Source organism: Limanda limanda, chromosome 15 (genome assembly GCF_963576545.1).
Source record: "Limanda limanda chromosome 15, fLimLim1.1, whole genome shotgun sequence".
NCBI classification, from domain to species: Eukaryota; Metazoa; Chordata; class Actinopteri; order Pleuronectiformes; family Pleuronectidae; genus Limanda; species Limanda limanda.
This window is the reverse complement of record NC_083650.1, coordinates 12049505-12068346: the sequence shown is the minus strand read 5'-3', so window position 1 is coordinate 12068346 and position 18842 is coordinate 12049505. Positions and strand designations below refer to the sequence as shown.

Genomic DNA, 18842 nt, shown 5'->3' with positions numbered 1-18842 from the left:
TCAGAGGGGAGGAGCTTCTGCTCTGTTGTTGTGACGTACAGCCTACTGTATGGTTGTGACCCGGGTCTTTGTCTCTGTGTCTGTTCTCAACAACCAGGAAGTATATACACTTGTACTTGTGCAGGATTCCTCCGTAACTTCCAGTAAAGTGATCAGCTGCCCAGTAGAAAGTCAGTGTGCTTCAGTGGATGGAAGCTGGTGCTTTGTTTTATTCCTCACAGCAGGAGAGCATAGTGGAAATAATGAGTGCATTCCTTTTAGGTGAGCTACTCACAGCGAGCTGGGGGTTTTGCATGTCAGCCAACCGTCATTGCATACTGGGTCACTCAGGAAAACAAGCTATTGTCCATGAAATGTGTTTCACTTGTACCATCATTGTATTTTATAACCATCATTGTATTTGTATGTTACCATTTCAAGTCCTTAAACTTATTCCTGCACATAACCTTGAATCTACCTCTGTGCTTTATAAATAAAACTCTAGGCTCGTTTCCTGGTATGATTTGTCAATTTGTCAACACTTTCCCTGACACCAAGCACCCAAATTCAGTTTCATTTTCTCCACCTATGAGATTATGTTTTTACCCCAATCCATGTGTTCATATGTTGGTTTATTTGTTTACAAGATTACACAAAAACTGAAGAGATTTCCCAAAATTTGAAATGATGTGGCATGGGCCAGAAAATAAATGTAATATTGAGGTAGATCCAGGAAGTTTTTCCCTCATATTGATAGTATTGAAGTTTATGCCCGTTCTCTTGTTAAAGTCTTGCTCCTAAAAAATGTTAAATAAAAAAACCACAAACACGTTTAATTTTCTCATTTTTTAATTAAGGTTTGTAGTACATATAAATGTATTACATCCTTTCCCAGGAGCCAGGTAGCTCCATCCACTTATTTTCACCCTTTTTTAAAAACCATCATCTGTCCATACAATTCAAATCTGATTTTACATTTAAATAAAATTTAAAAAAAAATATTTGATTTCATTTAGTTATTTTTTTGAACTTCTTTTTCCTACTTTTCTTTACAAATCTTCACTTCAATAGAAGGTGTTAGCTTGCAGAAACAAAAACAAAACAAAAAAAGAAACTAAAGCAACAACTAAAATGTAAAGACAGTGTTGCAGGTGAGGAGCCAGCTGTAGGCTCTGAGGTAAGTGTCAGCTGCTTCCTGCTGCAGGCCTCCTGCTACCTCTTCTGGTTCTGCTTGGCCTGCTTCAGTAAAGTGTCAAAGTCTAGTGCATGAAACTTGCCTTTCACAGGCACTGGATCGTACTCTCTACTCGAATCTGCAAAGAGAAAGACAGAAAGTCAGAATCACGTTCAAATAAAAAGGGACAAAGGACAAATAAAGGAATATCCAGGCAGTGTCTTATAAATAGCCATGAATGACTTAGTACTTTTTGTTTTTTTGCATTTTGGGAAAATTACAGAACAAAGATTTTCTTTGTATCATGCAAAATGCAGCAATGAAAAGACAACGAGGTGAGAACTTCTGTTTCTGGTGCATTTGTGACGTCAACCATGACCCACCAGGGGGAAAAAAAAACCTTTACTCACAATAGTAAAGGAGTTGATATCTTTGAGTGGTTCTACCAGGGTCGCGCAAACTAGCCAAATCTCAAGATTTGTTTTATAACAGCTAATTGGTAAAACATTTATTAATTTAGTTAATCACTATCTTATGATCCAAGTCAAATGTGGCTGTGATATAGCATCAGAATCAACAGTTAAAATCACTTGTGAAGTGTGTGCTGTGAACAGTCGGGTCAATAAAACCTCCACATTAATCAAGACAAACAAAATAAGTCTCTTGAGTAGCATAAGCTCTACGCCATGCTTTAATAGCCATGAAAAACAGACTTTGTAGTCAAACAGCAATCTGCCTTCTTCCCGTCGTGTGATGGTCCAACAGCGACCATGTGATCTGCCAAGTTTTAGAATTATTGGCAGCACTTCACAACGTACCACGGCTCTTAGTGGCATTTAGTTTGTGGTGAAAACACAATCGGGATGAAAGGCAGCCAATAACTTTCATCTTCTGCAAACCGCATCGACACTGTTTGAATGGATTAACATGGCTCTGGGAAGGAGCTACAGGAACTTCTGTGGTGTCTGTCGATTTGAAGCCGTGCCTCACCCAAGTCAGCATAGTTGCTTTTGCAGAACTGTCTCCTTCCGCCAAAACACAGATCGAATGGCAGCTCGTCAGGTTTGCGCAGCTTGCTCCCATTTTCAATGGCCGTGAAAGCGTGCTTGGTATCATAGTAAGTCACAAAGCCATAATTGTCCCTGTGAAAGATCAGAATATTGGTCTTTTTGTCCAGTGAAATTCATGAACAAGCCCTGTTCAGTTTTGAGCTGTCACTTGCTCTTAAAAGAGCAACCTGGAGGTGTTGCCAGGAGGCCCCAGTTATAAACAAGTCTTTGCTTTAGCACTGAAAGTTGGCCCACGAGGTCACGGATGAGACCAAGAAGGTTCAAAGACAGTGCAATTAGCTCATATGCTATCCTTATGAAAATGACAACAGTAACCCCTGATAAATGCTATAGAGAAATGTATAATTAATGTCCAATTGTCATGGTTTATCTTCTTACCCGTGGTCTCTAAAGTGCAAGGTGCAGTCTTCGATCTCGCCGAAGTAAGTGAAGCGCTCTTTAAGTTCTTTTTGGGTCATCGTACCACGGATTCGTCCAACGTAAACAACCCGACGCTCCTCCTGAGATAAAAAACAAAGTTAATCAGATAATCTAATTTAACAATACTAGAATTTGCTTATACATGCGCGTACTCCAGATAAAATAAACTTACAATGGCTTTTTCCTTGCATCTCTTCACCGGCTCCCCATTCACCATTTCACTGTGATCATAGCTAGGTGCATATGAGGGACTGAGGAAGACAAGATGAAGTCATATTTAAACTTCATGTCAAAAGTATTTGTATATGAGGACTACCCCCTAGAAGAGCATGATTTATAAACTGTACCTGCACCATGGCTTGCTCCTACTCCACTGTGCTCGTCTCTGAGGGGATCGAGACCGCGACCTGGAACGACTCCATGAGCCAGAATGAGACGAGGAATACGAATTCCTCCTCCTCCTCGGGGGGGAGCGGGACGCAGAGCGAGACAAAGAGCGGGACGCAGAGCGGGACGCAGAGCGAGAGGACCGTGATGATGAACAGGATGAGGAGCTGGAACTGCTCTCAGAGTTACGGGGACAATACCTAAATGAAGAAAAAAGAAATGCAAGTGAGGAAACTTAAACTTTCTAGAAATCAACCACATGTATTGACTGGGGTACAAACCTTTTCTTAGCTGGACCACGTGATCTAGACCGAGATCTAGACCGAGATCTAGACCGAGATCTAGACCGAGATCTAGAGGAATGAGAGTCTGACTCTGAACCACTGGACATCGGGCTGGGAGAACGGCGGGATCTTCTCTTTCTGGATCGGCCTCCGCTCCTCTCTTTGGGGCTAAATGTGGGGCTGGGTGTGCGAGAGTCTGCATGACGACGGTAGGTCCTGCTGAAAGGCCCTCCCCTGGGGCTTCCTTCTTTAACAGAGGAATCGGTCTCCTGCCGAGCAGGAGACGCGTCAGGAGTTTCCAGAACGGAACTGGGATCCAGGTCATCTGTCAGTGGGAAATCTTGAGTTTTGGTTGTGAACTCAGGGTTCGTAGTAGACGGGACAGAAACTGCCAGGACAGCTGGCGTTGTCTGTGCGAGGACTGTAGTGGGTTGCATGATGGGTTTAATAGTGATGAATGATTGCGGTTTGACATTCCAGCGTCTGCCTGGCTCTCCAGCAGAAGTGCCTTTGCTGGGGAGGCAATAGTCGTGGTCCAGGCACGCCAGTTCGGGGTCGACAGTGGCAGCAGCGGGAGTGGGTTTGCTGCGCGACTTGAATGAGGGAAGAGGCCGAGCCTCTATCTGGATAATCTTGGAGGGGCTGGACTTGCAGGCTTCAGCCGCTTTGCTCTTCGCCAGCAGGGCCACAGGGACCAGAGGTTTCCACATCTGCTGGGGAGGAGTGGCTGGAGGAGTAAGAGCTGGGGCAAAGGAGAAAGAAAGTGCACCACAATTATACCTAACGCATGTGCAGAGGGCTTTTGTGTCTTATCAAGATTTACAGTTTCTAATGACTGTGCGCATTTAATACTGGAAGTGCAGAGAGAACAGAATCCCTACAAGGGCAGAACAAAAGGAAATGCGTCTATCTGAATGATTAGACTTAATGGACTCACTCTGAAGCCAAATGATAACATGGTGAATTACCTGCAGTACTTAAGAGGTCATTTGCTCTCACTCGCTCCACAACCTTTTTCTTTGGAGCCAACTCAAAACTGCAAAGTAAGCACAGGAGCTTGTTAGCGCATCGCTAGTAAACAGTGCAGCGCTCACCTCAGTTGGTCCAGTCTGTGCACAAAAATACAAACTGAATAGGTTGCAAAAATTCAGACCTGAGTAGACCATCACTGTGGGCAGACAACAGTTGGGGTTTTACGGTAGGTCTTGGCATTTGTCACCCCCACACACTCACAAACAAACACACTGCAAACAGGTTTCACATGCCCTGGTGTTTCCAGAGAAACCGTTGCCCCATCAATCACACAGAGCAGCTAGAGGGCTGTAGGGTAACTCACCTTGAGTTTCCTACAGCTGCTGCTCTACCAGAGACCTCCGGAACACTTTGCTCCTCTTTGGCTGAAGAGAGAGGGGACAGTGAATAAATAGCAATAACAGAGGACAGGGAGTGTGTAACACCAATAACTTACAAACTTGATACTGTGTGGATATAAATGTAGTGAATATTACATTTATTTCAGTGTATTTACAAAAGAATTTCATTAAATGGTCAGTGTATTAAGTTATTGTGTTTCATAAACGAATCTGACAAGCGCGATGGAACAGGAAGTACAAGCACTTGTTCGAGTTGGGGCTTGTACATCAGCCCAAACAAAGACAGCAGGGCGAGAGTTAAATGGATTTGCGGACAGGGCAAAATTCCAGCAGCCTAGCAGGCAGGAGCACAAAGCAGCTTCTCCGCCCCACACACAGCAGCCAGCTCTTAAAACACGGGAAATGTTGCAGTAGCCCAAAAAGAAATCTGCCATAATGAAGTGCCCTACTATCGTGTTAAACACACCTCTCCGGGTCGGTCAGATAACCTTTGAGTCAGTAAGAACAGCCTGACATAATACTTTACTGTAAGGCACTTTTGTCGGACTATAAACTCTGGGGCAGACCTTGCACGTGCTATCCGCTAATGATCTAAATTCACTGATGATGGCTCTTACGAATATGCTCAACATCAGTATATTTGTTGTGACCAGTAAAGCTCTTTAATCAATCTCACAGAATCCTGAAAAAATTAAACTCCTCTACCCACTAACCCACAGCTCTTAACCAAAGGTAGTGCTGCTGTCTTGTATTCCACTTCCTGCGGTTAACAAACCATGAAAACGGATACTGCGACTACATTTAGCTTCATACAACACTATCTGAGCTACTAAGCAATTGGCAATAAGAACCACCCTAAGGACAGAAACTAGGCATGACAAAAAAATAAAAAGTGGAACATTGTCAAACATGTACTAAACAGAGCGCTCCCGTACTCAGCCATTATTGATTACCTTGGGTTTCCTCAAACTGCTCCAGTAAACTGGTCAGATCAGCAGCTTCAATTCCTAGACAAAGATCATTACATTATGACATGAGCACAAGTGATGTGATTTTTACAGTATTACCAGTGTACATTATACATATTATACTGTACTAACAGCAGGTACACCATTCCTACATTTGCACATCAGCACACTACTGGATCAGATGAAGTGAGGGCTAGAGCTCCAGAGAGGACACCATTATGGGAATTTATTTATGTATGTCACTTGAGCTCTGAACATTTTCCTGAAATTATCAGAAGAGGCTGTTTCTGAGAAGGCAAATGTCCAAATATTTGATTACTATCTACATGAAGATGTAACACGGCTACCCAAAAAAATATAACGTGAAATGTTAAATATAATCAGCCAATGTTTTATCAATCAAGACAAGCAGTCATCTTTATGCTCACCTATCTCACTGGTGAAAGACTCAATCAGCTCCTGTGTTGGGTTCTTCAGCTTTTGGGGCTTCACTGCTGTAGTCGGCTTCGCTTTAGTTTTAAGCAGAACGGGTTTTGCCTTTAGACTCTGGGAGTCTGAAGGATGTGCAGCTGGAGAAGAGCAGAGCTGAGTGCCACAGTCCGTTGGTCTGGAGGATTTAATATCAGCTGTGATGGGGCTGTTGAATGTGGTGGCATTGGTTACGTCAGGCAACTTTTGGAAAACAGCGGTTTTCTGGGGGACACTAGGGGAGGTGGTGGGTTTGATTGGCTCTGTAGTGGTTTTAGTGAGCTCAACAGACTTTCGAGACTCGAGCTGAGTTTTGGACTTTTCATCAACTTCATTATTTCTTAATGAAAGTACAGGAGAACATTTTCCATTCACGGATGAAATGAGCCCATTGGCCTGATTTGAAGATGCTGGCGACCCAGAACTCTGAGGTGCTGCAGGTTGAGCAACAGTACTTTGATGTGTGGGTAAATCCTTCACTGAAGGAACTGGGGTCTGTTCGGGTAGAGAAGGTTTGGGTTTAGGAACTGGAGTAGCAGTGGAAACTCTGCTGGATGAAGCAGTCATGTAGGCTGGTGGCACCAGCAGTGCCTCAGGGGTGGGCGGTGCAGCTGGCCCCCGTGGCTGCCATGCAGGCTTGACCTCCTCCACTTCAATCTTGCCTGCTTGGGGGTTGGGGCGTCGAGGATCCTGGGGGTTGGGGTCAGGCAGGCAGGGAATTGGGGGAAGCTCTGTCGGGAGCTCTGGGAGGCTAGGCCACTTGGTGCTGTTGTCGTCTCTCTTTTCCACCGGCGCTGGTTTCTTCTGCTCTCGGAGCCGCCGATACTCCGCTAGGCTAAGTGATTTGGATTTCGGCTCTGGGACTGCGGGGGCCACAAGAGGGAGGGCTTCACAAACAGGTCCCATCATCTCAGGTGTTGTGGGACTAGGAGCAGCTGCTGGGCTCTCTGAGCACAGAGGGACAGGGACAGCAGAAGGAACTGCTGATGAGACTTCCAGCTTCTCGGGGGGTCCACTGGGCTGCTGGGAGATCACTGCTGTGGGTAAACAGCTTGGCCGACTCGTTCCGGGTCCATCCTTTAGCAGAGCCGGTTTGGGTGACACATATGAAGGAACTTGCACCCTACTTTTAGGCAATAATGTTGTAGTGGTGATATATGTTTTTGCTTCAGTTTTGCATGGGTTTAGTTTCTTAGATTTCACAGAGGAAGAAGAAGAAGCTGGAGTCGAGGCAACAGGCACCTTTGAGACTTTGCATTTCTTCTCTCTCATTTCTCTTCTTTGACTTTTCTCAGGCTTTGGTGGTACCTCCTGTGCCGTTTTTCTCAACGTACCACTCCTGAGAACTCTTCCTTCCACAGGCTCCGGTTTGTTTTCTTTCTTTGATTTCTTTTTCTTTTTTCTCCTGGAAGAGCTTCTTTCTCTAACCTCTTCCTTCTGTCTCTCTACGATTGTCTCATCTTTGACATCGGTACACAGGCCTGGTGTTGCAGGGGCTGCAACTTTCACTGGAGCCTCGCTGACAATTATATCTTCATCATCATCGACGACTATATGCTCCGAACTGTCAGAGTCCACCTCTTCATATGCAAGTTTCTGCTCATTTTCTGAAAACTGCTCTATAAGTGGCAAAGATACCGGGAGCTCCATGTCTGGGATGGCCAGTATGGGTTCACCGTTTTCCCCCTGATCCACAACCTCGAATAAGATGCCTCCTTCAGGCAACATCTGTTCCCCGTCGTCATCCTCGACACTAATGGCCATACAGTACGGGTGCATGTGTCTGACCAAGTCCGCAAGGCTAACTGAAAGACCATCTTCCCCGTCCTGCTCAAACATTACAGGAAGTGGGAGGGAATCATCTCCCCAGGCTAACAAGTCATTGTCAGGGGATGAAGCATGTCCCATAGGGCTCAGACTGAGGGAGCCATCGTCTTCTTCCTCGCCATCACTCCTCTGGAGAGATTCTGCCAGCATTCTGGGGAGGCTCTGGGTGCAGAAAAGATTAAAAAAATGTCAACCTCTGAGTCCTGTCTCTTATTCAAGTTTACGCACCAACAGATTATTGTGCAAATGTACCTTTCCAGTTGATATGGGTCTTACGCTACAAAATGCATCTTTTTCAGGAGGGGAACGGGACAGGCACAGCAGCCTCCTGAGCTGGAAAGTCAAATAAAACAAAAAGCATGAGGACATTTACTTCTTATTGACTTTAGGGGTAGATTGTTCTTCTACAAAGTAAACAAGAGGTATATTTATATCCACAGAAGTCAGCAGATTGACCGTCTGCTACATTTCACTCTCTCTGTCCTGAACTCAGAGGCCCGACAGGTGATGTCTAGAGCAGAACTCAGTGAGACAGAGTTATGTACGACAGCTGGTTACTAACCGGAGAGTGTTCCCTGCCCTTCTGACCTGACAGCAGGTCTGAGTCAGGGAGTGTGTCAAATGGAGACAGATTCTCATCGTCAACATTGTCGAGGATCTCCGTCAGCGCGGTTAGCAGCGTGGCTTCACTCTCCTCATCCAGTCCTTTGGTCTAAATAACAACATCAAAATTAGTTCAAAGCCTGAACCTCAGGAGGTGTAAACATACAACTGAACAGGGTCTAAACATCATTTGTCTCTTAGTTTGCTGTAATACTGAAGTTCATGCCTCTATTGTTGGTGTGTCCTCAAAGATCGAAAGGATGGAGGGGTCTAAGCAGCTTTGAAGGGCTTCCATAGTTTCTTCAGAGCTCAGCCCTGCAGTCTGGAGGAGGGAAAAAAAGAACACAGTGAAAATATGATTCAGGCAAAAACCATCTTCAAGCAGCCACCCACGAGTACATGATTGTGGCAAGCAAAGTTTAATGACCACATCATTTGAAACAGCTAACAGACTTTCACAAAAGCATCTGAGAGCAGCCCACTGCTTTAATCGTATGTGGACATTTTAAACAACTTAAACCAATAGGAATTACTTATTGAGTTACAAGCATCTTTATAGTTTCTATGTTTTTTCCCCCTGTTAATAGGTCATTTTGGTAGTTTTCCCTCATTGTTTTGAGCATTAAGGACAAAGGATGTGGAATATTGTTAATCCCTATGAGACAAACTGGGATTTGTGACTATGGGATATACGGATAAAATTGTATCAATACGTTAGGTTTTATTTGATAGAAAGTGTAATTTCGCAGACAGTTTTTTAAAAGTAATTTTGAGTATGGTTCACAGGTTGAACATCATTGTAGTACCATACATCAACCACTGGGCTGCATTTACAATACAACTGGAGTTGTCCAAGTTTGACTTATTTTCCCTTTTAAAACAGCATGTCCAGGTGCCTTTGACTCCGTTTTCCTAGATGCTCCAGTTATTCTACTGACAAAGTTAATGAACATTTACTGTTTACGTTAATATCAATGGACGTGGATGATAGAAGGAACCATAATACGATTTATGAGTTTAGTTGATTTTTGAAAATCAACAAAAAAAAAGTTTTTTTATTCCTGCTCTCTTTTTGTTCATAAAATGTGTATAAGTGTAAGTGTGTCCGTTTGTTAAAAATGTTTTTTTTGGGCTCAACTGAAAATAAAATAAAGGATATTTCTAGGTTAAGCCAGACATCTACAAATAAACCACAATTGCAAATCTTTGAAGGTAAAGTAAACTTTCAAAACTGACACATTATAAATCGCCCTTTTATACATTAAAACTAACTTTGCACAACAGTCTGACAATCATAGGGCAACCTGACTTTTCTATTTGGTGGTTGGAGCAACAGTTACGTGTCGGGCCTTGAAAATGAAAATCAGGAAGGGAACCCCACAGGGCAGCAGAGAGCACATGCTTTGAGTTCCAGCATGAAGAAGAAAACAAAATTCCAGAGGCATTTACAGAAACATACAAGAAAATCACAGCATGTATGTTCTGGGCCCACTCAAACACTGTCCTACTTTATATAATTATACATTCGATATAACGTAAAATACACACCATCACAACCTGCAACATAGGCAAGTCTTAACTGGTTTAATAAATAATAAACATTAAACAGCTGTAGTCTCTTTCCAAAAACAAAAAGTGGAAGTATGGCTCAAGCATAGAAAATCATTATAAAAGAGGGATAACATTTTGTGATTTGCTTTCAAAACGCAGAGGCCTTTCCCAGGGACCCACGTGTGGCTGTCTACACGCAGACATGTTTGATCCTGGCCTCACCCTGTCCACTGGGAGGCCACCGTCCCCACGTGTTGCACTACAACAAACAGCAGCAGGGTCCCCATCCCCCCCGCCCGCCTCATGTATGTCAACCATCACAAACCAAAGAGACCCCCGATTTCAAATCCACAGCGATGGCCCCAAAAGTTAGAACAACAAAATAAAGCGAAGCTCACTTACGAATCCAAGTGAGGAAGTGCATGTGCAGTGATTACACTGCGTCTCTGCTGCGCATGTGTGAGGGAATCCAACACGTGATCCACCACGACTCAACCACATGTGGACACACAGGTTTTGAATGAAAAAGTTGACATGGTGCTGCAGAGTGATAGTGACACAAATGTGTTTGCGTGTGACTGCACTAGTTGTGTGGATATAAAACAGCAGGATGACTGAACTTGTGCTTCACCGCTGAGAACACTGATGTCACTACTGCAACGTGCTGGCATGGAGCCTGCAAGCGACCCCCATGGCTAAAAGTATCACACAGAAGCCCCTAAAAACTGTGGAGCCTAGTAGAGAAGTATCCATCCGCATGGAAGCAGTGACTGATGGAGGACTAGCATGTTGCAGTGTCGGGCACCACGTGTTGTGAAGGAGTTGCTGGCTAGCACACAGCGTGCCACAAAGCACACATACACGCACCGATGCAGCTTAAATGAGCGTTGCACACACGGATCACACAACTTGCACACATGCCACATCGACCAACACTAAATATACACAACTGTCACTTAATTAGCTTTAATGGTGGTTGTTTAAAAAGGGAGGAAACCTGCCTCGCCGGTTGAGTCGAGCTACACCGAGTCAGCAGCTAGCATTCACACACTGCTACACAAACACCATGCTTTACACTGTAGCCTTATGCGTTGTGTTACCAACACACACAACAGGAGAGTTGTGTGGCTGTTAGAACACAAAACAATGTGCACTTTTACTGTAAGTTTCCACCGTGATACCACGGTTGCCTCCACGTGTCACTTTTCCATGCGTACACACAACACGCGCTGCCCTGCTACTTCACAAACACACACACACAGTTGCTAACAGTGGGTTTGCATTGTAGACAACAAACCACACAACTCGTCACTTACCTCGTCCAGTGTGTCCATGGAGAAGAACTCCACATTGCACGCTGTTAAAGTCTCCTCGCCTGCTCCCCACCGCGCCGCCATCTTGCTAGTGTACTCTCCTCAGCCCCGGTTCCGCTGCTTTCAGAATGAACAGTGACGAGGACACACACACACACACTCTCATGCACACACAGTGAACACACACTGCGCCGGCACGAGGAAACGTGGATCCCACATTCCCGGCAAAATGACGCAGAGTGACGCAGCGAGGGTGAAAGGTTGCGCAGGCCATGTTGGTTTGTAGTTCTGTTGAGTGAGAGGAGACGGCGCCACACTGCGCTGTGGTGGACTCATAGGTCTCATACACTGTATGTGAAGTTATCATAGACTGTATGTGGTGGTCCATAGACTGTATATAAAGTTAGTTATCATAGACTGTATATAAAGTTAGTTATCATAGACTGTATGTGGTGGTCCATAGACTGTATATAAAGTTATCAGAGACTGTATATGGTGGTCCATAGACTGTATATAAGTTATCATAGACTGTATGTGGTGGTCCATAGACTGTATATAAAGTTAGTTATCATAGACTGTATGTGGTGGTCCATAGACTGTATATAAAGTTATCATAGACTGTATGTGGTGGTCCATAGACTGTATATAAAGTTCTCATAGACTGTTTGTGGTGGTCCATAGACTGTATATAAACTTAGTTATCATAGACTGTATGTGGTGGTCCATAGACTGTATATAAAGTTATCATAGACTGTATGTGGTGGTCCATAGACTGTATATACATTTAGTTATCATAGACTGTATGTGGTGGTCCATAGACTGTATATAAAGTTATCATAGACTGTATGTGGTGGTCCATATACTGTATATAAAATTATCATATTTTAAGTGAATGTCTCACAGCCTGTATATGAAGTTATCATAGACTGTATGTGGTGGTCCATAGACTGTATATAAAGTATCATAGACTGTATGTGGTGGTCCATAGACTGTATATAAAGTTATCATATTTTAAGTGAATGTCTCACAGCCTGTATATGAAGTTATCATAAACTGTATGTGGTGGTCCATAGACTGTATATAAAGTTATCATAGACTGCATGTGGTGGTCCATAGACTGCATATAAAGTTCTCATAGACTGTATGTGGTGGTCCATAGACCGTATATAAAGTTAGTTCTCATAGACTGTATGTGGTGGTCCATAGACTGTATATACATTTAGTTATCATAGACTGTATGTGGTGGTCCATAGACTGTATATAAAGTTATCATAGACTGTATGTGGTGGTCCATATACTGTATATAAAGTTATCATATTTTTAGTGAATGTCTCACAGCCTGTATATGAAGTTATCATAGACTGTATGTGGTGGTCCATAGACTGTATATAAAGTTATCATAGACTGTATGTGGTGGTCCATAGACTGTTTATAAAGTTATCATATTTTAAGTGAATGTCTCACAGCCTGTATATGAAGTTATCATAGACTGTATGTGGTGGTCCATAGACTGTATATAAAGTTATCATAGACTGTATGTGGTGGTCCATAGACTGCATATAAAGTTCTCATAGACTGTATGTGGTGGTCCATAGACCGTATATAAAGTTAGTTCTCATAGACTGTATGTGGTGGTCCATAGACTGTATATAAAGTTAGTTATCATAGACTGTATGTGGTGGTCCATAGACTGTATATAAAGTTATCATAGACTGTATGTGGTGGTCCATAGACTATATATAAAGTTATCATAGACTGTATGTGGTGGTCCATAGACTGTATAAAGTTACCATAGACTGTATGTGGTGTTCCATAGACTGTATATGAAGTTATCATATACTGTATGTGGTGGTCCATAGACTGTATATAAAGTTATCATAGACTGTATGGTGTGGTCCATAGACTGTATATAAAGTTAGTTATCATAGACTGTATGTGGTGGTCCATAGACTGTATATAAAGTTAGTTATCATAGACTGTGTGTGGTGGTCCATAGACTGTATATAAAGTTATCATAAACTGTATGTGGTGGTACATAGACTGTATATAAAGTTATCATAGACTGTATGTGGTGGTCCATAGACTGTATATAAAGTTAGTTATCATAGACTGTATGTGGTGGTCCATAGACTGTATATAAAGTTATCATAGACTGTATGTGGTGGTCCATAGACTGTATATAAAGTTATCATAGACTGTATGTGGTGGTCCATAGACTGTATATAAAGTTAGTTATCATAGACTGTATGTGGTGGTCCATAGACTGTATATAAAGTTAGTTATCATAGACTGTATGTGGTGGTCCATAGGCTGTATATAAAGTTATCATAAACTGTATTTGGTGGTCCATAGACTGTATATAAAGTTATCATAGACTGTATGTGGTGGTCCATAGACTGTATATAAAGTTCTCATATTTTAAGTGAAGGTCTCACAGCCTGTATATGAAGTTCTTATAGATTGTATGTGAACTTCTTATTGACTGTACATAAAGGGCTCATAGACTAGATGTAAAGGCTGGTCTCCTGTGTGTATCTGAGTTAATTACACTCCAGGATTAAAAATACTCTACACATGACTTTTACTGTTGTTTTTAAACATTAAATGTCATTTTGTCTTGACTTTAATGGAAACTGTGGCTGAAACAACTCTGCAGGTAGGTCAAATGATTTAATCTACTTTAGCTAACATTTATCTATGCATTACCTCAGATTTACCTTATCTGTCCATTACCTTAGCTTTACATTACCTACAGTATACCTTACCTCAGCCACACCTTATCTATACAGTATCCATACATTACATTTACTTAGCTTTAATTTGAGCTTTTCCGTACCTTTGCTGACTTTAGCCACACCTTACCTCACAACAGCTTAACTCTACCTTAGCCACACCTTAGCTTAAGCTTACCTTATCTTAACTTTACCTTAGCCACACCTTATCTGTACCTTACCTCTCCTTCCAATCAGTAACAATTTGATCATTGTTAAGGTGAGATAAGGTTATTAACACTGTTGATTTGTTTGATATTGTTATGAATTAAGTTGTTTGGATACTTGAACTTTGGAAACGTGTGATGGGCATTTTTACATGATTTTCAGACATTTTATTATATATTAAGAGGAATTAATTGGTCCAAAACTAGAAGGGCACTCAGAAGAGTTCATATCTCCGCCATGTCCTAACGGTCCCATTCTGAAACCATAAAGGTTTATGTCTCCCCCCTTACAGTAGGTTCACCTGTTGTCATGTGACATAGGTCCACTGCTTAGGTCACATGATGACAAAGGAAAAAAGCCAGTAAGTGGACGCTGAGGTAAGATTCTTTTATCTTTAGGTTTGGACCTATGTAATGGAATAATCCCTTTAGTGTCAATACAAAATTTAATTTGCACAAGGGAGTACCACTAGGAAAATATTTATTCCCCTCAGAGCTGTGGAGGTAAATTAAATAAAGGATGGTGGTGCATGTCTGTTTAGCACTGAGTGTAATACATGAAGGAAAGGTGTGACGGGTGAACAAGAACATATGGGTGTGAAACTCAGAGGTGGGGATGAAATTGGGTCAAAGACAAAAGATGGGGCGACGTGTTCCTCATTAGGATCAGTAGCATGGCACAGAAAAGCCATAGGCAATTCCCATTGTCCCATAGGCAGAAATGGATTAGAGGTGAGCCCACACACAGACACACTCTGTGGTCCTCCATTGTGGTTTACCACTCTGTCTGTGTCTCTGTTCTACATTTGTCATCTATTCTCTGCTCTGTGAAAAATAAAACTGCCGTGTTCTCCCACAAGTATTAAAAAATGCTTCCACATTCCCTGACAGCTTCCTCACTGTAGCAGAGCTCTTCTGAGAAAGCATCCTTGTTGCCAAGCAGTGTCAAGAAACACCAGACGCCACCAGGTTACAGACCCACTGCAGTGGAGCTCTGTCTCGGCTGTGTTCTATCTTTCCTGGCGTCGATCCAGGAGTCCCTACGGCAACAATTACGAGTCTCGCTGATCGGTTGTGTCCCTTGCTGCATTTTCATTCGAAGAACATGAGTTCTCGATAAAGAATGAGACCATTTAAGGCGCGTGTCTGGCTCCTCCTGTCCACATGTTGAAGCATCATTGAGCAAGACATGAACCCCCAAATTGTTTCTGATGAGTGTGGGAATAAGTATGAATGAACAATGCACTAAATGGCTTCCACAGTGTCACATTAATCTCTGCATATGCATAATTTGTTTGAGGATCTATTTTCAGCTCCACACAGACGCAATTATAATTTTCTCAAGTTGTAATCCGTGTGTTTGCAGTAATCCACATAATCCCTGCTCTAATGGCCTGTGGTGAGAGGACCCAAAGTTAAATATATTCAAATTCAAAGTTACTTATTCCGTTACTTGATGCTTGTTCTTCTCTACATTTACAGTTTCCCATGAGACACAACAACAGCCCCACATGTTCTGCCTCTCATCACCTGTCATGTCCTACACAACCCACTGTTGCTCACATTTTCTCCCCCTGTTTTCCGAGAGGAGGAGAAGGAGAGGAGCACCGCTGGGCCTCACCGCTACCTACCGCTGCTCTGCCGTTGCCATGGATACAGTGCCCTCTCTCCCCCTCTCCTCTCGGTGGGCATGGAGGGATGGGGCTGGAGAGGAGAGAAGAGGAGAAGTGGCTCTGGCTGCTGCCTCTGCGTCATATTCATACCAGTGCAGCTGAGATCTGCCCCCTCCCCTCCTCTTACCTTCCTTCCTTCCCTCCCTCCTTCCTTCCTTCTCATCATCCAATTTACACACTGCTAAAGCCCCCCCCCCCTCTCCATTTGTGACTCCTATCTGCATCTGCTCATCACTCTCTGCCTCTCTCTCTCTCTCTCTCTCTCTCTCTCTCTCTCCCTCTCCCTCTCTCTCTCCGCTGGCCCAGCTTGGTTTCCTCTGCGTGGCTGACCCGGGCGCACTTTTATTCTGAGCGAGCGTGGGCGCAGAAGAGAGAAGGAGACAAAGGTAAGCGGATGGAGAGATGGAGCTTGTTTGACGGTGTTTGCCTGTGTGTGTGAGAGAGAGAGATACAGAGTGAGTGAGTGGAGAAAAAGACAGAAAAAGGAGGGAGGGGGGTCGCAAAACAGCTGCAAGACAAAAGACAGAGAGGTAAGCCTTGATAGCATGACCTCACCTGGGGAAACAAGCATGCCACCAGGAGCCTTTTAAAAGGTTCTGTTCGGAAATTTGGGGCAAAGCGAGTGTTTGCCATGCTGTCTGAGGGCAACACGCCATGTGTTAATGTGTGAGTGCATGTGTGCCGTCAGTAAACCATGCAGTCAGTCAGTGCCATGCGTGCGTGTGCAGGCACTTTGCTGTCTGTCACGCAGTGTTACGGAACTGCTGCCGCTGGAGGGACGGAGCCCGGAAGGTGGAGGAACTTCATTATTCTCCCAGAGCTTTTTTGAGCAATGTGCGGATGTGTTGACAGAGCGGGAATCTCTGCATCCGCAAGAGTGAGTGAGAGTGAGAGAGAGAGAGAGAGAGAGAGAGGGAGAGAGAGAGAGCAGCGATCATGCATGACAGTGTTGAAGTGCATCAGCTTGAAAGCCTTCGAAAAAGAAGAAGCCATTTCCCAAATCACACTCACGCACCTCTCTCTCTCTCTCTCTCTCTCTCTCTCTCTCTCTCTCTCTCTTTCTATCTCTCTCTCTCTATTTTAATGTTGTATGTTTATCATTGTTAATTTGTATTTCTTTGATGGAAAAGAATAATTGATTGCCCTACTCTTGTTCTGTAAAACTGAATAAAGTAGGTATTTAAATATCAAATCTCTCTCTCTCTCTCTCTCCCTCTCTTGTCTGGAGCAGACCCTTCTATCACTCATCTCTGTCTTTGTTCAGAGTTGTCCATGTCTACAGTAGCAGAAGCTTGTGTCAATCTGCTGTACATGTCACAAAGAGCCAAATGGTGACAGACCAGCAGAGGGAGGGATGAGAGGAGCTGAGAGAGAGAGACACAGACCCTGGAACAGACTGAGACAAGAAAGTGTGAGTGTGCGCGGAGAGGAAATGAAAAGGGGCGGGAGACAAGCGAGGGGAAAAGATGAGGAGGCCCGCAGGGTTGTTCATTGTGTCTCAGTCCTGAGAACAGTGTCTGACACCATTTATGACATTTAGCTGTGATGTCTCTGCCAGTGGGCTGGTGTGCTGGGAATGTGCCTGTCAGCTTTCGTTTCAGTGGAGACAGTTGTTTTGTCTTTTGTTGGTGTATCGGCTGTGAGTGACACACAACAGAGATCTGAGGTTTGTTCAACTGGGCTTCAACTCACTTTGGGGGCTGATTCAGTACTGGACTACTACTACTACCACTACTGTACTAAGCCAGTGGTTCTCAGGCTTGTTTTGGTTTTACCTACAGTCCAATCCGATGATCCAGTTCATTTTGACCTTTTTGAAAGTCTTTTTCAACAGGTTGTCACATTTGATGACCCCCCAATGACCCTCAAAGGATTAGCATTATAGATAAGTGATGAATGGATTCATATTAATTTCTATTTTGACACCTTTCTTAGCTACTCTGCAATCCTTCTAAATACCAATACACCAATATACCACCGCATAGACCACGCTGCATCTACACCGTATCTTTGTATTTCTGACAGGATCAGCTATGTGGGCAACAAAGACAAGTCCAGCTCATGGGAGTTAAACATGTGCGCGTGTGTTTGTGTAGTGAAGTGTGAGATTATCAGGTTATTGGCTCACAGAACTGGCACGCTTCAGCCAAGAGAAGTTCTGGGATGAATGGGGAAGGGAGGCCACAGACGTGGACGAGGGAAAGGAAATGAAACAAAATCACATCAAGCTGCAGAAAGGTCAAGGTAATATCAACAGAGTGTGAAGATTAAATCGACAGAGCGAAAGTAAGCGAGAGAAGATTGGGGGGAAAAGAGGGAGAAGAGGCAGAGGCTGCTGGGTAAACAGTCAAGTCACACTGTTTACAAGCAGTTCTTCTTGGTTGTGGGTAGCGTGAGCTCATTTATATGTGTGTGCTTATTCCTGCCTCCCATGGGCCTCCACTGTCCCTGCGCTCCAGGTGGGCTTTGCATTTTTAATCAATACTGTCTGTAGTGATTAACACCAGTGTTCTCTCTGCAGCAGAGAAACGGAGGGAAGCAGTGAGACAGAGAGAGAGATGGAAATCTGTCACACACGAGGCAGGCTGTGTGAGTGTGTGTCTGTATACGTGTGCATGCGTGTGTGTTTGTTTGGCAGTAATGACCCTCTGCCTCTGGGCTCCTACTGAGTATGTTTATCTCCCACAGCAGTGCTGGGCAAAAATAGACGATACATCACTGACACACGAACACACACACACAAACACACACACACACACACACACGCACACACTTTGTGCATTTTCAATTTTTCCTCTCCTTTGCTCTAATTGC

At 43.6% G+C, this 18842-nt stretch overlaps 1 protein-coding gene and 1 non-coding gene across 2 annotated transcripts; both read right to left on the bottom strand.

The window, feature by feature from the left end:
- Window positions 1-827: 827 nt before the first annotated feature.
- pprc1 (PPARG related coactivator 1) lies at window positions 828-11545 on the bottom strand. Its single transcript, XM_061087315.1, has 14 exons — window positions 11421-11545; window positions 8780-8875; window positions 8513-8662; window positions 8203-8283; window positions 6084-8112; window positions 5641-5694; window positions 4651-4711; window positions 4283-4350; window positions 3312-4056; window positions 2991-3230; window positions 2816-2894; window positions 2602-2723; window positions 2144-2295; window positions 828-1292 (listed from the first exon to the last, which is right to left on the bottom strand). The coding sequence occupies exons 1-14, from the start codon at window positions 11499-11501 to the stop codon at window positions 1192-1194; spliced, it is 4059 nt and encodes a 1352-aa protein (XP_060943298.1). The 5' UTR covers window positions 11502-11545; the 3' UTR covers window positions 828-1191.
- On the bottom strand, window positions 2363-2498 carry LOC133021156 (small nucleolar RNA SNORA50). Its single transcript, XR_009682957.1, has one exon. It is a non-coding gene; the product is annotated as a small nucleolar RNA SNORA50 (small nucleolar RNA).
- Window positions 11546-18842: the final 7297 nt, after the last annotated feature.